Below are 19,997 nucleotides of genomic sequence, written 5' to 3'. Positions count from 1 at the left end.
CCTAAATCTGCTGAGAGGCTCTGCAGTATCTCTACTGTTCTGGATAATTGCTAAAGTCAACCTGCAGCTACACATGGCTTTGTGTAGGCCAACAGCTACATCTCAGACTCCAACTGGGCCGCCAGTGCAGATTGCAGCACACCAGTGTAGTGTTTGCACAGAGATGTCTTGCTTGGCACTTCGGGGCCTGTCACTGAGGACCTGGCCATGATTCATCCCGAGAGCCACTGTGAGAGAATTCACCTTCTGGCTTTCATTGGGAAAGTGTGGAGAGCATTTCCTGGGGAGAGCGTCTCTCTGACACGCTCCCTGTAGAAGAAACGTAAGCGTATGTTGTCTCAATGTCATTCCCTCTTACAGCCCCAGCCTCTCTTCTCCTCTCCCTCCACTTCTTCCCCTCACTCCCTTTCTATTCTCTCATTCTCCTCTTCCTTTTTTCCTCTCCTTCCTGTCTTTTCCATCCCACGCTGCCTCTACTCCCCATTACGCTCCTCATCTCCTGCCTTCTCTTACCACTTTCCTTTCAGATCTGCTTGTGTCATTTCAAGGTGAGTTAATAGCCTGAGCCAGTAGCTGTTCCAAGCCCGGCTAACGTTCCTCTAATGGAGATTTCAGGCTTGCATTAAGCTGCCTCGATTGCATACTTGGCCAACCTGCATGGTTTTTCTAAGGGTTTGTCTACACTGCGAGATTGACCAACATAGCGATGGCGAAATAATTATTCTGCTATAGCTATGGTGGTACAACTCCCCTGTGTAGACAATCTATTCTGGAATAAAAGTGACTTTCTTCTGTAGTAATTACTCCACTATAGCTATCCCAGTCAATTTCCCCTTAGTCTGGAGAACTTGTGTCCCTGCAAGCAGATGGGCTATGTGCCACTCCTTGCTTGTGAACATCCTCCATGTGAATGTGTATATTTATTTGTCCAGACTCCCATCATCGCTTTGATAATGCAGCCTGCTTAGCAGAACGTTTGTGTACTTGCATCACCAGCCTGGCAGTAGAGGTGATTGTTTTGCTTGCTTCCAGGAGCCAGTTGCATTTGCTTTCTTCTTTTTAAGTCATTTAAAGTAACTGGATCCCAGTGAATACCCTCACTGACAAGTGCTATTCTGTGGCTTGATCAAGACAGGGCAAATTTTAGGTTCTTTGTCCTCATTCACTCTGACAGGCTCAAACATATCCAGTCCCCAACCTGGATTTTCCTTCTCTCTGTGCTGATCCCTGCCTCACGTGGGAAGGAGACCTCAGGGGGTGATGCTGATTTGTCTCTTGATCACAGAAGGCTAAAAAACACCCCCTCTGGTGATGTCTCTTCTGTCGGGGCCTTAGCATTTTTCTGCTCTCCCCGAGAGGCACCTCAGTGGCTAAGGTGGTTTTGTGGAGCTGTGACAGACGCAGCAGAAAGTGTTTCAAATAAAGAAATAAGCCAGCCCTTTCCAGGTAACTTTGGCAGGCAGTAACCTGAGCTCAGGACTTCCTTAAGCTTCCTGCTAAGCCCCTCAGTTCCTCCCTAGCAGCAAACTGAATATTATAGTCAGTAATGAGGTGGATACATGATCCCAGCTCTGTAAAACGACTTTTTCTCTCACAGGGAGGGATTTCTGACTGAAAATAGCGAGGCTGGTTTAAAAATCATGAGATTTTAAAGAAGATAATTTGGGATTGTGTTTGGCTTCTGGTTTTTGAGGACCGGGGTTCACATTTTTAAGCTTCCCTCCATAACGAGGCAGGTTAGAAACTTACATTTTGAGAGTCTTAAGTAGTCACATGACTCCAGGAGCTGGGACTTCAAGACAAACACCCAATACCAAAAGACTTGCAGTAAATTTGCAAGTGTTGGCAATGCCATGCTACCCCTATACTACCTTCTACCAAAGCAGCCCATTCATACAGGCAACAGCAACTTTCCATTCCTGCCAGTAAACGAATGACCTATTTCCTCAACATCAGAGAGTGGAAAAAGCATAGGAAACAACCGTTAGAGCATTTCTCTGTTCTGCAGGGGAAATATGCCAGTTCCCTCCAAGCGGTGTCTTGTGAAGTAGCCCATCAATCCGGCTATAGGGCTGCCTTTCTTAAGTGTGAAAACAAAACCTTGACAAAATGAACAACTTTTAGTCCTTCACATATATACATGCCTCCCCTCCCCATCCCTCAACACACACTGAATTGGCTTCTGAAGAGACAAGGATAATTTAGAGAGAGAGAAAAATCACAGTTTTTCAAGCCTGTGGCAGATATGTGTGTGGAATACAACAGCAACCTTTCCAAAGGGACGTCTCATTCTCCTGGAATGCAGGAAAGTGAAACCAAGTGGAAATGAGGTCAGAGAAGGCTTGGAGGGATTCATATTATAGCAAGGAGCTCTCTCCCCTCCCCATGCTTATTTACCAAGTCAAGTGGATTTTGGCAGGTTCGGGCCGCAATATCCAACCAAGACAGTTCATTAGGAAGGGCAGGCTCGGCATTTGTTCTTAGCCCGTTCAACAGAAGGCCAAGCCTTCCTTAGGGCATGTCTTCACTGGGGGGGAGGAGTGTTCTTAATTCAGGTTAGCTAACCTGGTTAAAATAGCAGTAAGAAAGACACAGCAGCTTGGCTTTTAACTTGGGCGAGCAGCACTGATTGAAGCCTGTAGGAGAGCGTGGGGTTGAATTTGAGCTGATCATGGCTGAGTTGCAGTGTCTTTGCTGCGCTTTTAACCTGAGTTTGCTAATGTGAGTTAACCTTGCTTTTTCCCCCAGAGAAGACATACCCTTAAAGATGATCTTTAAAGCAGGGTAGATTGGGGGTCTGCTCTGCCTCTCCCCATTCCTTTGTTGTATTTTTAACATTTTAAATTTGGCTATTTAATAAACAAACCCTTCGCCCTATGCAGATTAGCCAGTCTTGACCACCCTCTTTAGGGCTGCAGGTTTCCATGGAGGACCAGAGAGCTGGAATGTGGTCCTCAGCCCCTCATTGAAAGTGGAGGGGGGATGACTCGTTAGCCAGGAGAGCTTTTCTTCTAAAAGTTTGTCAGGTGTTTGAGTGAAATGGGTGGTAGCAAATAGCTCAGAGGTTTGAGCATTGGCCTGCTAAACCCAGCGTTGTGAGTTCAATCCTTGAGGGGGCCACTTAGGGATCTGGGGTAAAATCAGTACTTGGTCCTGCTAGTGAAAACAGGGGGCTGGACTCGATGACCTTTCAAGGTCCCTTCCAGTTCTAGGAGACAGGATAGGAAAAAAGGAAAAAAACACAGCCTGACTGAATATCCTTTCTGCTTCGCTCCGCTTTCACTGTCACTAGTGGTGTCCTAATTCCACCCATTCTCCAGTTGTCCGTGGAGTCTTCCAGGAGAAACATGGTAGAGGAGCCCTGAGTTTCTCATGGAGAAGACAGGCAGAACAAGGTCTTTTATTTAGACATTGGGAAGACATGCAAAAAAAGGACCCAAACCCAGTATTTTTTTCCCTGGCAGATCACTTTCAACAGCGAATTTCCCGGAATTTTTGTGTTTGTCGTCGTTACATAATATAATTTAGAAGTCTCATGCTGAGCTGCTGCAACCGAGTCACTGCTTTCAAGGGGCCAGGGGACCAACCTTGAGGCACCACGGCTCTTGCTGTGACTGGGATGGTAGCCAGCCAGTTCTCCCACTTTGTGTCTCTGGACAGCTGCATCTGCCACTGTGCAGTTCTTCTCCAGACTGGAGATGGGATTATTTGCCTGATGTTGAAATCAATTGGAATGTGGGGAAGAAAAGCCGCAAGTGAGATTAGCTCCCTCACCCCCCCAATAGAGGAAGAAAGAGAGTGGGTGAAAGAACAGCTGCCAGAAGAGGGAGGCAAGAAACTCCTCCGCACAGCAAGTTGGACAGGAGGGCTAGGTAACCTGAGCCCTTCTCTCTCAAGCGGAGGGAGATGTTCAGTCCTAAAGTGCATCAGTATTTGATCATGCAGCTCTGTGAATCAATCTCCTGCTACATGGACAGGTTGTAGTGGTGACATCCAGTGCTACGGTTCTGCCATCCAACCTGGATGGCCACTGGGATGAAGTATCAACCCTGTGGCCTCAGGGCTTCGTCCCCGTGTGGGCAGGGTGCAATACACAGTTGGCCAGATCCTGTCTAGAGAGGGACTCGCATTGACTGCACATCTCCCTGTTTTCTTGTTCCTGAAAGTTGGAGCCTTGCAAAACACCGTGGTCTGGCTTCATGGAGATCCAGCTCTGTGGATCCAGACCTCCTGAGTTTAACTGTGATATTTGGGCTCCAAATGCAACCAGAAAATCAAAGCGAAATTCAGAGTTTCGGCTCAAAATCAAGGGAAACCAAGAATTTGGTCTGGGATTCAGCACTTGCCCAGAAATCAGCTCTGAGCTTGCTCAAAAGGTTGGTGACTCTCAATGAATCTTTCACTGAGTCTGGCTTGTGGTGTAGCAAAGTCTAAAGTTGGGTGGCCTGGAGTCCTGTCGTTAGTCCTTCACTCAGCTCTACTGAATACCAGGCAGTAAAACAATTAGTTGTTTCTTAACGTGCCTCGTTCTTGTCTTATACTCGTAGTCAGGAGCCAGGCACTGATCTTGCAATTGGATCTTTGCAGGCAGACTTGTGCCTGCGTAGAGCTCTGCTGACTTCAGAGGGACTCGCCATGGTTGTAAGGATCTTTATGTGGAATTGGTGGCAGGATCGGACCTAAGTGAGACCTCTACTGAAGGCAATGGAGTCACATGGGTGTAGAGCAGGTTTGCGAGGAGAATCAGGCACATGGTCCCTTCCCTGATGACTTTACAGCATAAAGGTCCATTCCTGCAAATCCTCCATACCCGGAACTGCCACTGGAGACAAACGGAACTCTGCATGCAGAGAACTTCCAGGGTCAGGCTCTGTTAGACCATATACGGATGGGTCAAAGAGAGACGTGACATGGTCTTGTAATACAGACGGCCTAGGCTAGGCATGTGTCTTCTGGTTTCAGGGTTTTATATATGAAGCATCCTTTCTTGAATATCTAGCCCATTGTAGGGATTCCCATAAAAATTATATAATCTCAGCACATGATGACCTTGATCTAGAAATCAAGAAGAGTGATAAATCTGTCATTTACTGCCAAGCACGTTCAGTCAATAACAAACTCTTTGGAAACAGCCCAAGTATTTTTGTTCATTTAACAACTGGAATACGTGTTACTGTGTGACAGCAAATTTAAAAATAGCAACACATCTGATTAGTTCAGCAAATCAATTGCTACAACACTTAGTGTAGCACTTGTAAGTTCTGATTACCCTTACGTTACAACAGAAAATCCCCAATACACTTCTCCAGCAGAGAATCATGTTCTGTTTTGCTGTATAGTTGTCACATGGGTTGTGATGCATTCACAAACACTTTCTTTGGTGACAAACTCTTGCCTTTGATGTGCATCCGATTGATTGATTTCAGTGAGAACTGCGTGTGTGCAGCCTACGGCAGTGTTTGGACCATTCTGGCCGTTTATTGATTGGGACAGATAGGTTTTATAAATCTCCTTATGTAAGTGTGAAGTAGTAAACGTTTTGTAGACGCAGATGATACTTTGCTTTGTTTTCCTTCCACAGCTAGTTGCATCCATTGTCTTCATCAGTTTTGGAGTCATTGCTGCGTTCTGCTGTGCCATAGTTGATGGTGTCTTTGCTGCCAGACACATAGTAAGTATTTCCAAAGGAATGTGCATGCTGCTATACCTACACTCTCTGCATTCCACACCGTAGTGGATCAATCCCATGTCTGAACTGAAGGGAAAATACCTTCTAAAAGACAACTCAGCAAAGCTTTTCTGCCTTCTCTGTACTGTGTTTCTCTGGCCAGCGTCTCAGATACAATATTCCTCTTCAGTTACCATCCAATGTGTGATCTTCATTTTCTCTGCAGAGTTCCACAGCCACCTAACTTGAGCAGTAGTTGATTTCAGTGGTGGATGAAGTGATAGGTTTCGCTGGTAAAGCACATCAGTGTGAAAGGCTCTGTATACATGTTACTGTTCTGGTGTTGCAGCTGGATGGGCAGCAGTGAGATATAGTGGGAAGAGTTTAGTGACCTGGAAATTTGTGTAAGGAGACATACCATCGAATAGATGCTGGTGATTTCCTTGTTCCTGCCCCCAAGGAGCTTACAATCTGAGTATAAGACAAGAGACCACAAATGGATACAGACAGACAGATGGGGGAGCATCAGGAAACAGTGTGACAGTATTGGTCTGTACGGTAGGCAGTGGGGTCAACGCACCAGCTGAGATCTTAGATTTATTAGCTATATTGGCGTATATTAGGTTAGGGCCATACACCCTTAGTTGCTCCTGGGCCATATTTTAGAGAGTGAACCCCTAGAATGCCTCAAACCACACAAAGCAGTCCAATCCTCAACAATATAAATGTCGCCTGGCATTTCTCTACTTGTCTGTCTGGCTCTGATGAGTAGGTTTCTTTTCCATCTCTGACTTCCATGTTTCTGTGCAACATAAAAATATCAAGCGGTTTTTAATTCCAGGCTGATCCTGGCCATGTGGGGTGCTCTGTACCTGATCTCAGCACTGCTGTTTAGGGATCTGCTGGTTTTACCTGCTGCACAATGATGTGAGTCAGTGCAGTGGTGCTTTCGGCCCAGACAAGATGGGTCATCTGAGGTGCACAGTCGTCGGAAAGTTTTTCCCCTAGCAGCACCCATTGGGTCGGCTGTGGAGTCCCCGGGAGTGGTGCCTGCCAACCCGGTGCCTCCACGGTTCCTCCTTGCTGGTTACTCTGACAGAGGGGAAGGAGGGTGAGTATTGGAATGGACATGAGCAGCACATCTCGAAGAACAACACTTACAAGAAGGTGAGTAACTGTTCTTTCTTCTTCGAGTGACTGCTCATATCGATTCCAATTAGGTGACTCCCAAGCCTTACCTAGGCAGTGGGATTGGAGTTATGGAATTGCTGATTGGAGCACCGCTCTTTCGAGCATCATCTCTGGCATGCCGGGTGATGGTGTAATGAGAGGTGAACGTATGCACCGAGGACCAAGTTGCTGCCCTGCAGATTTCTTGTATCGGGACCTGGGCCAGGAATGCTGATGATGAGGCCTGAGCCCTCGTGGAGTGTGCTGTAAGAGCTGGGGCTGGGTCCTTGGCCAGTTCGTAGCATGTGCGGATGCAGGACGTGATCCAGGAGAATATTCTTTGAGATGAGACCGGGAGTCCTTTTATCCGGTCTGCCACCGCTATGAACAACTGGTTCGACTTCCTGAACGGCTTAGTGCGCTCGATGTAGAAGGCTAGCACCCGCCAAACATCCAGAGAGTGCAGGCTCTGCTCACGGCTACTGGCATGAGGCTTAGGATAAAAAACTGTGTGGAAGTGTGACACAACCTTGGGAAGAAAGGCCGTGTGAGGTCTGAGTTGCAGCTTATCCCTGTGGAAAACCGTATAAGGTGGGTCTGAGATAAGGGTCTTTAGCTCAGACACCCTCCTTGCTGATGTATTGGTGACCAGAAAGGCTACCTTCCATGACAGGTAGAGAAGGGAGCAAGTTGCCAGTGGTTCAAATGGGGGCCCCATTAGCCTGGAAAGGACCAGGTTAAGGTCCCACGCGGGGACAGGCTGTCTGATCTGGGGATGTAGCCATTCCAGACCCTTGAGGAACCAACCAACCATAGGGTTGGCGAAGACGGAGTGTCCAGACGCTCCCGGGTGGAAAGCCGATATAGCAGCAAGGTGTACCCTTATGGAGGACGCTGCCAGTCCTTGCTGTTTCAGGTGCAGAAGGTACTCTAGGATGAGAGGTACAGGTGCCTGGAGAGGAGGTGTATGACGCTGATCGCAACAACAAGTACATCTTTTCCACTTTACCAGGTACATGGCTCTAGTGGAGGGCTTCCTGCTGCTGAAGAGGACCTCCCTTACCTGTTCTGAGCATAGACGCTCCATGGGGTTCAGCCAGGAAGCTTCCAAGCCGTGAGGTGGCGGGACCGCAGGTCCTGAGTGATCAGGTCGGTGAGGAGAGGCAACGTGACCGGGGTGTCCACTGACAGTTCCAGGAGTATCCACTGACAGTTTCAGGAGTGTGGTGTACCAGTGTTGTCGAGGCCACGCTGGAGCTATCAGAATTATCTCTGCCCCATCCCTGCAGACCGTGAGTAGGACCTTGTGCATGAGAGGGGAGAGGGGAAAGGCGTAGAGCAGGAGGCCTCCCCAAGGTAACAGGAATGTGTCCATGATTGAGCCAGGGCTGTGTCTCTGGAAGAAGCAGAATATTGGGCACTTTCTGTTGCTCGGGGTGGTGAACAGAACGACCTGGGGAAACCCCCACCTTTGGAAGATGAGATGTATGACATCCGGCCGGATGGACCACTCGTGATTGTGGAAGGACCTGCTGAGGTGGTCCGCCAGTGCATCCTGAACTCCTGGTAAATAGGATGCTTCCAGGTGAATGGAGTGGGACATGCAGCCAGAGGCTTCCCGACACAGGGGAGAGGACCCAGCTCCACTCTGCTTGTTGATGTGAAACATGGCAGTGGTGTTGTCCATCAGAACCGCTACGCACTGACCTCGTCGTCAGGCCTGAAAGGTCTGGCATGCTAGTCGCACTCCCCTCAGCTCCTTGATATTGATGTGGAGGGCCAGCTCGTCCTCCGACCACAGGCCCTGCGTTTGGAGGTCTCCGAGATGCGCACTCCATCCCAGAGCTGACGTGTCGGTTACTAGGGACAAGGAGGGCTGAGGGCTGTTGAAGGGGACTCCTTTGCATACTGACCAAGGGTCGAGCCACCAATGAAAGGACTCGAGCACCTGACCCGGCACACTGACCACTGAATTCAAGCTGGTGCGTCCCGGGAGACAGGACGAAGCGAGCCACGCCTGTAGAGGCCGGAGCCTCAGTCTGGCATGCCGGGTCACGTAAGTGCAGGCTGCCATGTGACCAAGAAGACTCAGGCACCTCCTTGCTGTAGTGGTTGGGAATTGCCGGAGGCCTTGAATGACATCCGTCATGGCCTGGAAACGGGACTCTGGCAAAAGTGCTCTTGCCTGAACCGAGTCCAACACCGCTCCAATGAATTCTGTTCTTTGGGTCGGTGCCAAGGTTGACTTGTTCATGTTGAGGAGGAGACCCAGTCTCGCAACTGTGGATCTGACCAATCAGACTTGAGACTCCACCTGCCCCCGAGCGCGGCCCCTGAGCAGCCAGTTGTCGAGAGAGGGGTATACCTGTACCTGCCTCTGATGGAGGAAAGCGGCTACAACCAACATGCACTTGGTGAACACTCGGGGGGCTGTAGAAAGGCCGAATGGAAGGACTGTAAAAGGATAATGTTTGTGGTCGACCACAAACAGTAGGAATCATCTGTGTGCAGGCTGAATGGCTATGTGAAAGTTCGCGTCTTTCATGTCGAAGGCAGCGTACCAGTCTCCCAGATCCAGAGAAGGGATAATTGTACTCAGGGAAACCATGCAGAACTTCAACTTTACCATGAACTTGTTGAGTTCTTGCAGATCTAGAATGGGTCTGAGACCCCCCTTGGCTTTGGGGATTAGGAAGTATCGGGAATAGAACCCCTTGCTCCTGAGCTCCTGAGGAACCTCCTCCATCGCTCCTATGGTGAGGTGCGCCCGCACCTCCTGGATAAGGAGTTGCTCATGAGAAGGGTCCCTGAAGAGGGACAGGGAAGGGGGGTGGGAGGGAGAGTAGGAGCAGAATTGGAGAAAATATCCCACTTCTACCGTACGGAGAACCCAGCGGTCTGCAGTTATTTGGGACCAAGCAGGGTAGAAGTGGGAGAGACGATTCAAGAAAGATGGGGAAGGATCCGGAATTGTGGCTAGTGCGCCGTCTTCAGGCGAACCTTCAAAAGGCCTGCTTTGAACCCGACAATGGTTTAGTCGGGCCCTGGCTCTGCCCGGGGGTGGGAAGGCTTGTGTCTGCCATTCCTGCCCCTTGTCCCATAAAAGTCCTGCCTCGGCCGAGGAGGATAGAAGCGCTGCTGCTGCTGAGGCTTGAAATGTTTGCGTTGGGTTGCTGGGATGTGCATACCCAAGGATTTCCTGGTAGCCCTGGAGTCTTGGACTTAAGCGCTGGGGCTTGTTGTCCCTGCCTCTTCTTTTCATTTACTGCAGCCACCACCAGTGAGCAGGGCTACAGGTGTGTGAAGAGGTATTTGTACCCCTTAGATGGGATGACATACTTCCTCTCCACACCCTTCGCGGTGGGAGGGATGGAGGCCTGGGTCTGCCAAGTGGTCTTAGCATTGACCTGTATAGTCTTGATGAGGGATAGAGCCACCCTCAACGGGCCTTCTGGGGCCAGGATGTTGACCATTGGGTCCTCCAACTCTACCACCTCCTCAGTCCGCAGGCCCATTGTTCGCGCCACCCTATGAAGGAGGTCCTGGTGGGCACAGCTGTCTATGGGGGTGGTCCAGAGATGGAGGATGATGAGGCTAATGGGGGAACAGGGTCCTCCTGACCCTCTTGGTCTCCATGGGCCTCCTGTCCCACCTCTCTGTCAGGGCCAATCACACCTGGATCAGGCTCAGGAACTGGGGATGGTTCCAGGGGAGGTAATGTGACCAGTACCTCCTTGGCACCCTAGGGGTGGGGCGACTGGCTGATGCCTCCGGCACCCGTGGTTCAGAGGTCGCTGAACAGGAATCTTTGGATTGGGTGCCCTGGGCCTGGTGGTACACCCACAGAGTCCAAAATGGCCACTGCTGCCACTGCGCAGGCCATGGCCCTGCCCCCACCTCAGGCCTTCCACGCCCTGACCGGTGCCGGTCCCGCTCTGAGTATCTAGACCCCGTCTCCACGTCCGAAGATGGAGACCGGGACCACGATGGCCAGGGCGGTGCCAAGCAGAGCTGGACTGGGGAGCGGTGCTGCGATCTGGAGCGGTACCGAGATCGGGGTCTGTGCGGGGACGCTGACCAGTGCCGAGATGACCAGTGTTGGGAGCGGGACCTGCTCCATGATGGGGATCGGCATGAGGATCGGTGTCGCGATCAGGAGTGCTGGCACGACCTGGACCGGTGCCGTGAGTCTGACCGGTGCTGCGATTGCAAGCGGTGCTCGGACTCGGAGCGGTGCCGTGATTCCACTGGCAGTGCTGAGGGACAAAGCATCGTTGGTTTGCCTCAAGACGTTGCTGCACGTTGTGGTACCGGAGGCTTGGCTCGAAGGACCAGGGATCGTGGTGCCGTCATGGCGATGAGATCCCTTGCGGCCTCAAAGGTGCCCGGGGTGGATGGCAGTTCCACCTCCTCAATGACCTGGCTCGGGGAGTCCAACGGTACCAGACTCGACTGTCCCCCTTGCGGGGCCAAAGTCGATGGTGCTGGCTCCGAAGTCTTTGGCACTGGATGCTCCTCTCTGAGACGTGCCCTGTTGGCCGACTTCAAAGGGGTGGGTCTCAGAGTCAGAGATCCACTCCTCCCCTGCTTCTGGTGCCGCTTCTGCATCAGGGAATGGGAGCAGTGCTGGGTCGATCACGCCGGTTTTAGCGCTGGGGAGTGGTGATGCCGCGGGTCTCTCCGAAGTCCTTCTGCAGTGGCGTTTCTACCACCAATCAGCTCGGTGCCGAGTCTTGCCGCACTGATGTAGGTTGCGGTCTAAGTGCCACCTCCATAAGGAGCTGTTTGAGGCTCCTTTTTCGTTCTGGGGCGAAACTCTTTACAAATCCTGCGCTTGTCCGCTTGGTGTGCTTCCCCCAGACACTTTAAGCAAGCGTCGTGGGGGTCGCCCTTTGGCATGGGCTTGTTGCAGGACTTGCAGGGTTTGAACCTTTGGGACTTAGGCATACCCCAAGTCACCACGGGGAACGCGGTCGGGGTGAAGGGGAAAACCCCCCCACTCCCAACAGCTATCTGCTGTAACAACCAAAACCACTAAAGCTAAACTGAACGAGGCTAGGAATAACTGTGAACTAAACTAAACTGAAAGCTAGGGAAAACTAGGAGAGCTTGCTAAGCAAGTCACCGCTGTTCCAACGACCGTCACTGGCGGTAAGAAGGAACTGTGGAGGCACTGGGTCGGCAGGGTCATATATTGAGCACCATGAAGGCGCCACTCCAGGGGGCTCCACAGCCAACCCGACGGGAGCTGCTAGGGGAAAACTTTCCGACGACTGTGCACGCGGTGCGCACGCACCTCCTTGGAATTTATATGAGCAATCGCTCGAAGAACCTACTGCTGCTGTCGACTCCCTTAGCTCAAGAGGCAGAAGTGCCTGCAGTGGGATTTAAAGGTTCTAACCCTGCCGATGATCCGTGTGGGTGTCAGTATGATGTCACAGGATGCACAGGGCTGAGTGCCGTCCCGAGTGAGGACACAGTAACTCAGGTATGGCTTTCCGGGGTGGCTGCTCACACCTGGGCTAGGCTAACCTGGGGGCCTAGGCCTGTGTGCTGCTCACTTGGGTTAACTCTGCAGTGAAGACATACCCGCCTCCGTGGCCAGATTTTCAAACAGTTTTCCGTGGGAGCTGCTGGGTGCTGAGTGCTTCTGCAAACCTGGCCCCTTCACTCCGGTGTCTGGGTGGGCACGCTGCCCTTTTGAAAATCCAGCCCAGTCTGGCCCTTCCTCCCTGCTCAGATATGTGACAATGTGCTAGATCTGAACCTGGGCTTGGCTTTGAATGATATGCTAAACCCCTTGTTTTCTTCTGCAGGATCTTAGGCCACTGTACGCAGGCCGATGTCAGTACTATTCCAAAAGTACGACTCCACCCGAGGTGAGCGCGGATTTGGCGGCATCGCTTTCTAACGGGGCTGGCAGTGGTGTGGAGGTGTTCGCACTGCAGACCCGTCGGGGACAGAGCCCCCCTAGGATGGATTCAATAGTCCCCTGCATGCACAGGAAAGCAGGACTTCGGGAGGGGCTCAGCATTGGGGTCTTGAGGAGGGAGGAGCGTGAGGCTCCAGTGATGGAGCAGGGGAGCACAGCAGAGGAGAAGGGTATGCTGGAACACTAGGGGTGCGGATTAGAGAGGGCATTTGGGAGTGGGGCATGCTGGAAATAGGAGTGCGGACCAGAGCGAACGAGCCTGGAGCCCTGTCTGGGACTGCCAACCTGACAGAGGAGACCAGCAGAGAGGAGGTGAAGGACACACGTGTCCATTTGTGTAGCCTTTTCGGCCCTCAGCAGGTCAACATTTGAGGCAGAGGCAACTGTGCCAGTGTTTCCATGGCGAACACTGACCGGGGGAAAGTGAAGGACAGCTCTGGCCAGCTGTAAGATAAGCAGCTCCCGCTTCCAAACTGGGACACCTTCTGACAGAGAAATGTATTCCCTGAAAAGGGGGGAACATCTACAATCACATGGAGTGGGTGAAACCCATGTAATAAATCATGTGTATTGGACACCTTTGATTGCCTCCCCTGTGCACTCCTCTGCATCCTCTGGGACTTTCCTTCCAAATAGCTGAGCCGCTTTCAGGAGCTGCCGGATAAAAACAATCAGCCTGCCAGCAAAATCCGTTTTTCTTCCCTGACTTCCCCTCCTCAATTGGAATGTCCCCCCAGCACTTGTCTGGGGTGCAGGATGGGCAGTGGGCAGTCCTGGAGCAGTGACAGGGAGAAGATCGAATCTCGCTGGCCCCAGGGAGGTCACGTCTCCAGAGGAAGCCTGGCAACCGGGATCGGATGGACACACACACCTGTATCTCTTTACTTGCCAGTAACCATCCAGCATTTCCCACCGTGTAGTGGGTGGCCTAGGAATCTTTTTCTCAGTTTGCATTGTCTCCTTGACAAGTCCATGCCCAGAGGTCACTAACTGGGGAGGTAGGGGGGGGAATAGCTCCTTCTGTCAGAGCTGATCTTCACACACAAGTTGCACAACTGTAGTTATATGGAACCCCCCTAGTGTGGATGGACCTATCCCAGTTGGAATGTGCTTATACTAGCAGAACTATTCCTGTACAGAAAGGAGAATAACCTACACTAGCATAAGGCACCTTTATACATGGTCCACACTGGGGGTTGTACCAGTAGAACTATATCAGTTAAGTCACCCCCGCAACCAACATAGTTTTACTGGTACAAAATCTGTGCATAGACCAAGCCTGAGAGAAACAGGACCAAAGGCCATTGCTCATCTCTTCCTTGGTTCCTTGTATCCCCCTTCTCTTTGTGTTCACGCAGGGGGTCTGCAATCCACAGCGCCGGGGACCTTGCACACCGAAAATAAAAACCAACACCTGCTTCTGCTGTGACCTATACAACTGTGGAAAGTGAGTAAACTAAAAATAGCATTCAACATCCATGCTAAGAGCAAATATGGGCTGCATTGGTTTGCTAGGATTTAAAGAGGTTAGGGACTCCTACGGGATATAGTAGAAGTTATGTATAGTATTGGTTAATTATAGCTATTATAGACATAGATATTGCATGATTACTTCAGGTAGCAATCCTACCATATTATAATGGAAGTTAGATCATGTAATGCTGCTATAAGACAGTCTAGTCTTTCAGTATGTTCAAAAGGTTAATCACCAATCTGCTCCCCTGTGGTACCTTTTATCTAATGATCTCAAAATGCTACATAAATGTGAATGGGTTGAGCCGGGCACCTTCGCTATGAGGATGGCAAGTATTATCCCCACTTTACCAAATGGGAAAACTGAGGCTTAGAGGTTTAAGGGACATGGTCAACTTGTAAACTATTCAGTTGGGGTTTTTAAGTTTAAAAATCATTTCAGGTATTACACCTGACACCCATATGCCCTGCCACATGTTGTGACTTGACCTGTTTTTTAAAATGTGTGTTCTCTCCCCGGTGCTGTATGAAACAGCAGAAAACACATAACCAGCACAAACTGATTATGAAGTGGGAGAGAGGTGCAGGAAATGTGAAACTGACTCTATTCAGAGTGCTATCAAATGCACAAAGTCAGCAGTGAAAAGAGAGAACAGTTTTGTCTCTAATCTCTTCCAGTTAATGTAATCTTACGCGCACATAAAAATAGTCAAGGAATATTTTTCAGACAGAATTGCAATGTGTAAGTTGACTGTGTCCCTATAAAGCCAAAATTTTCAGCAGTGGTCTCTGGCTTTAGGTGTTTCTAGCTTTGGATCCCCCAATTTAAGACAACCTTGGGGGGCTGATTTTCAGAAGTGCTGAGCTCCTGCAGACCCCATGGATCTAAGATGGAGTTGTGGTTGCTTAAGGCCTCTAAAAATCAATCTCCCAAGGTGTCTCAAATTGGGCCCCTAACATTAGAGGGTTTTGCAAAAATTGGCCACACTGAGTTGCCTCAGATGATAAGGGGAGTCTGCAGCAGATATGGGCATAGAACTCAGGACTGGGAGATTTTTTCCACCAATTTCAGAGCTGAGTGAATAATGGATTTTTGGGGGTTTGAGACTGAACCAAAAAAAAATCCATTTAGATTAGAACCAAAACAAAATGTATTCTCTTTTTTTAATTTTTTTTTTCATCAAATCAAAAACATCAAAAAGAGTTTGTTTCAAATCAATCAAAAGATTTTGGGTAATTTATTATTGTTGTTTCAATGTGGCTGGTTTGGGTTTGTTTGTTTTTTTAAATTGGCCAAATTTCAGTTTGGAACTGAATGTTTTGAAATGAAACATTTTGACTTTTAAAAAAAAAAAATAAAAATAAACAAAATCTTGGCCACATTTGACCTGAATTCACAAATAATTTCAGAGCACCAAAAAAAAAAAAAAAATTATGAAAAAATTGGTTTGGCAGAAAAATGTACCAATTCCCCCAAATTCCTGCAGGGTTTGGACTTTGCCCCATTATTTGAATTTGTGTGTGACCATAAGACTCAAAGTAGTTTGTGAGTACAGAGACCTTCATGTTCCAGATGCTTACAGTGCCCTAAACAGGATTCATTAGGCTCCACTATAGATTCATCTGGTTTACTTCCTGGCGTGGCAATCAGAGAGGAGTGATTTATGGATTCAGGGCCACTGTGTTGGCATGGCCCTCCTCCTGCCATATCCAAATAATGCAGATTTTTTTTATTTGATATTTTACGGGGAGGGGGAGCTTAATGTGCAAGATGAGATGTCTTAGATGAAATCTAAACGCAGGGTCCCAAGGGCTTACGGTCTTTACGTCCCACGTAATCATTATGTAACGTTGCTGGGTGCTGTGCCGCATTTCAGCAGGGGAATGGGCTGGCTCGTGTGCAGAGGTTATCAGTCTGTAATGCACTGGGGAACGGTTGGATTGAAAGGCTCTATGTGAACATCTGATGACATGCATATAGAATATCAGCCTTTTACCAAACTTCACTTAAGTGACTCCAGGGTTCAATTCCCAACTCTGCTACTGTGTAGACTTGGTTAAGCTATGTGTCCTCTGTGTCTATAAATTGTCCCTCTATCAAACGGCTGTGGTAATGCTGACCGACCTCTCAGGGAGGGGTGAGAAATTTAAAGTGTGGACAATGCTTTGAGATCAATGGTGCTGTATTAGGACAGAGCATTTGGTTAATTATCTATTATTCTGGCAATAAGCAGCCCAGTGCTAACCGGAGGACATGTGGTAGAAATGTAAGAGACAACTCCGAGGTTGCAGCTTCACCCACCCATAACTCACTGACTTCAGTGACATCCAGGGGGGCTTACGGGATGTGTTTGCGTCACTGTGTATTCAAGCTGAGTATTCTTCACTACCATGATCATGTGGGGAGATGTCAAAATTCAGGTCACAACATGATGAGCCTACTCCAGCGGGCCTTACCTGTGGAAACATCCCACTCAGGGCTGGCTCCAGGCACCAGCTTCTCAAGCAGGTGCGTGGGGTGGTGGCTCCGGAGAGGGGCGGCATGTCCAGGTATTTGGGGGCAATTCGGCGGACGGTCCCTCACTCCGCCTGGGAGCGAAGGACCTCCCGCCAAATTGCCTCCGCAGATTGTGATCGCGGCTTTTGTTTTGTTTTGTTTTTGTTTTGGCTGCTTGGGGCAGCCAAAACCCTGGAGCCGGCCCTGATCCCACTGATGTTGGGACCCCTGGTCCATTGCAGGATGCATTCTGTGGTCCAGGTGGGCTTTTGGGAATTTTATTATACTGTTGTTTAATTCTTTTCTAATCCAGCAGAGTGGAAATTTCTGGTGGGTACTATGAATATATTGATGTCAGCAGCTGCCAGGATATCATTCACCTTTACCACTTGCTCTGGTCAGCGACAATTTTGAACATAGTTGGATTGTTTCTAGGGATCATCACAGCTGCAATCCTTGGAGGCTTTAAAGACATGGTAAGATGATGCAGACTTCTAGAGAAATGAAAAGGATATGATCTGACAAGTTTAGACCTTCAAATGGAGGGTGTTCTTTTAAAATAGCTTTAAAAACCTCACTGGCAGTGATGAGTATCAGAGGGGTAGCCGTGTTAGTCTGAATCTGTAAAAAGCAACAGAGGGTCCTGTGGCACCTTTAAGACTAACAGAAGTATTGGGAGCATAAGCTTTCGTGGGTAAGAACCTCACTTCTTCAGATGCAAGTCACTGGCAGTGATATTACAGTACATACAGGTGGTGGTTGTTTACATAACCTTTACTATGTTTGAATCCAGATCATGCACATTGTGCTTGTGCTGAGAAGAAGGAACTGCAATAACTATAAGTAGAAAGTGAAACTGACTAAATTGGCAGATCTGACAACACTGTCTAAGCATAGGGAATTGCAAACGATTAACGAATAAGCACATGAAGAAATGTAAGATTAAGTCAGCAGTATCAATCTCCGCTTCTACCATGGAGGAATTCCCTTTTTAAATGAATATTTTGCCTGATGTCCCTTTTAAGAAGAAACATGTTTAGGTGGCTCTTAGGTTTATGAATTGTTTCAGAATTTTTACCATCACCATTATATTAATTTTACAGGATACTTACCGTTCAGTTCATCCAAAGGCTTCCCTTCTATCAAATTTCAGTTGCTGCCCCCAAAGCAAAGTAAAGGTCACCAGAATTTTTAACTAAGGACAAAATTATATTTTACTCTAACCTTGCTCTCAAACAGCTGAACAGCTTTGGATATCCACCTGATTTCTTCACTGTGTAAAACAGCTGAAGCTGGTTTTGGAGGGAAACCAGGTAAGATAATTTGTGCCTTGGAAGAAGATGGAAATACTGGTCTGACAATAAGCGGGACTTCAGCAGGCTTGAATAGGGCATGTGCTGTGGCAGTGGTTTTCAAACTGTGGGTTGCAACCCAGTACTGGGTCGTGGAATGTGAGGCACTGGGTTGCAGTGGCTCTGGTCAGCACCGCCAACCTGGGCCGTTAAAAGTCCCATCGGCAGTGCTGCCCAGCTAAGGCAGGCTAGTCCCTACCAGTTCCGACACCGCGCTGCGCCCTGGAAGCGGTCAGCAGCAGGTCCGGCTCCTAGACGGGGGGCCACGGGGCTCGGTGCGCTGCTCCCACTCTAAGCACTAGCTCCACACTCCCATTGGCCGGTTCCCAGCCAATGGAAGCTGGGGTGTGTGTGGGGGGGGATTGTGCCTGCGGCCGAGAGCCGCACGGAGCCTCTTGCCGCCTCCGCCTAGGAGCCAGACCTGCTGCTGGCCGCTTGCGGGGCGCAGTGAGGTCCACGGTGCCAGGACAGGCAGGAAGCCTGCCTTAGCACCCCCACTGTGCCGCTGACTGGGAGCCACCCGAGATAAGCCCACGCCCCAACCCTGTGCCCCAATCCCATCCCAGCCCTGAGCCCCCCCAAACCAACAGCCCCTTCCTGCACCCCAAACCCCTCATCCCTGGCCCCAACCCAGAGCCTCTGCTCCAGCCCGGAGCCCCTCCCACACCCCAAACCCCTCATCCCCAGCTCCATTGGGTCACAGGCATCAACAATTTTCTTCAACTGGATCGCCAGAAAAAAAGTTTGAAAACCACTGTGCTATGGCATACACAGGGTCTTAAGTCAGTGCTGCCTGGTTAGTCTTTGAACAACCACCACCATTTCCATTAAATAGAAGGAGAGTTGAAAAGTCGCAGAAGCAAATTCATGGTTTTTTTTGTCCTCTGTGGCTCATTTGGCATAATACTAAGTGAAAGGGATGGGACAGAGTTTGCTCCTCCAGGTGATGTATTCCTCTTGCAGAATTTATAACATGCTCTTTATCCAATGTGCCTGATTTCAGAAGAATAGATTGTTCTACCCTCTCTTCAAAATCCATCAAAATCTTCCCAACCAAAATATGAACAAATATTGTCAAAATATGAGGGACATGCCTAGGTCACTGGTAAAGATTTGCCTCCTGGTCATGCATAGCTAAGTAGTATTGTCTCCTAAGCTAAGTCCAAACCATATGGACTATAAAGTATGCAAAGAGAGAAATACAGAATCATCTCTGAATTCTGCTGGAAGGAAGAGTTGTAATGTCCAATGCATTTTAATGCACTGGTGCAAACAAGAGATCAGCCTACTAGACTAACCAGTTTTTAAAACAGTTTCCTTCTCCCCTTCGTGAAGCCCCATTCCGAAAATCCACTTCATTTGAGTACTAGTGGGGGATAGGCTTTGGCCCGTTTGTTCTGTTCGATTCTTAAAGGAACACACTGAATAGCTAAAGAATGAATTGACTTCAGAGCCATCAGACTGAATTGCAAGTTGTTAATTCACCAGAACTTGGCTCTGAAATCAGTCACTGTTCCTTTAAATCACTTCGGCAGTCATGCAGGTGTCAGTTATCTGTGACTGTGGGGCGGGGGAAGGTTAACCTTTGTGTCAGACTGTGTGTGTCTTTGTCTCAACAGACTCCCTCCCTTCCTACCCTGAACTGTACGGTTGAAAACGCACATCCCTCAGTGTCCTATTACTCAAGGCCACAGGTGACTTCTTACAACACTTACTACCACAGCACTCCTCATCTGCCACCATACTCAGCGTATGACTTCCAGGTACGGCACAACAGACAGTAGCTTTAAATAGATAAGAATACCCTAGCCTTGGAACCATGAAGGTCTCTCTTCCCCAGAAGGCTACCTACACAGGGTGCTAGAACTTCCCAGCAAACCTAAACCTTGTTCTTGAGCCCCGTAT

At 49.2% G+C, this 19,997-nt stretch overlaps 1 protein-coding gene across 2 annotated transcripts in view; it reads left to right on the top strand.

The window, feature by feature from the left end:
* TMEM255A (transmembrane protein 255A) overlaps window positions 1-19,997 on the top strand; it is a 58,323-nt gene that overhangs the window by 28,166 nt on the left and 10,160 nt on the right. The window contains exons 4-8 of one of the 2 annotated variants that reach the window (XM_054039004.1): window positions 5,582-5,671; window positions 12,655-12,717; window positions 14,129-14,217; window positions 17,057-17,216; window positions 19,712-19,855. In XM_054039004.1, the coding sequence (XP_053894979.1) occupies window positions 5,582-5,671; window positions 12,655-12,717; window positions 14,129-14,217; window positions 17,057-17,216; window positions 19,712-19,855 (546 nt within the window). Of the gene's footprint in view, window positions 1-5,581; window positions 5,672-12,654; window positions 12,718-14,128; window positions 14,218-17,053; window positions 17,217-19,711; window positions 19,856-19,997 lie in introns of both variants that reach the window. The other variant, XM_054039003.1, reaches the window with a different exon arrangement.

Source organism: Malaclemys terrapin, chromosome 9 (assembly GCF_027887155.1).
Source record: "Malaclemys terrapin pileata isolate rMalTer1 chromosome 9, rMalTer1.hap1, whole genome shotgun sequence".
NCBI lineage: Eukaryota > Metazoa > Chordata > Testudines > Emydidae > Malaclemys > Malaclemys terrapin.
The sequence above is the reverse complement of the archived record's forward strand: the minus strand, read 5'-3'. Positions and strand labels throughout refer to the sequence as shown.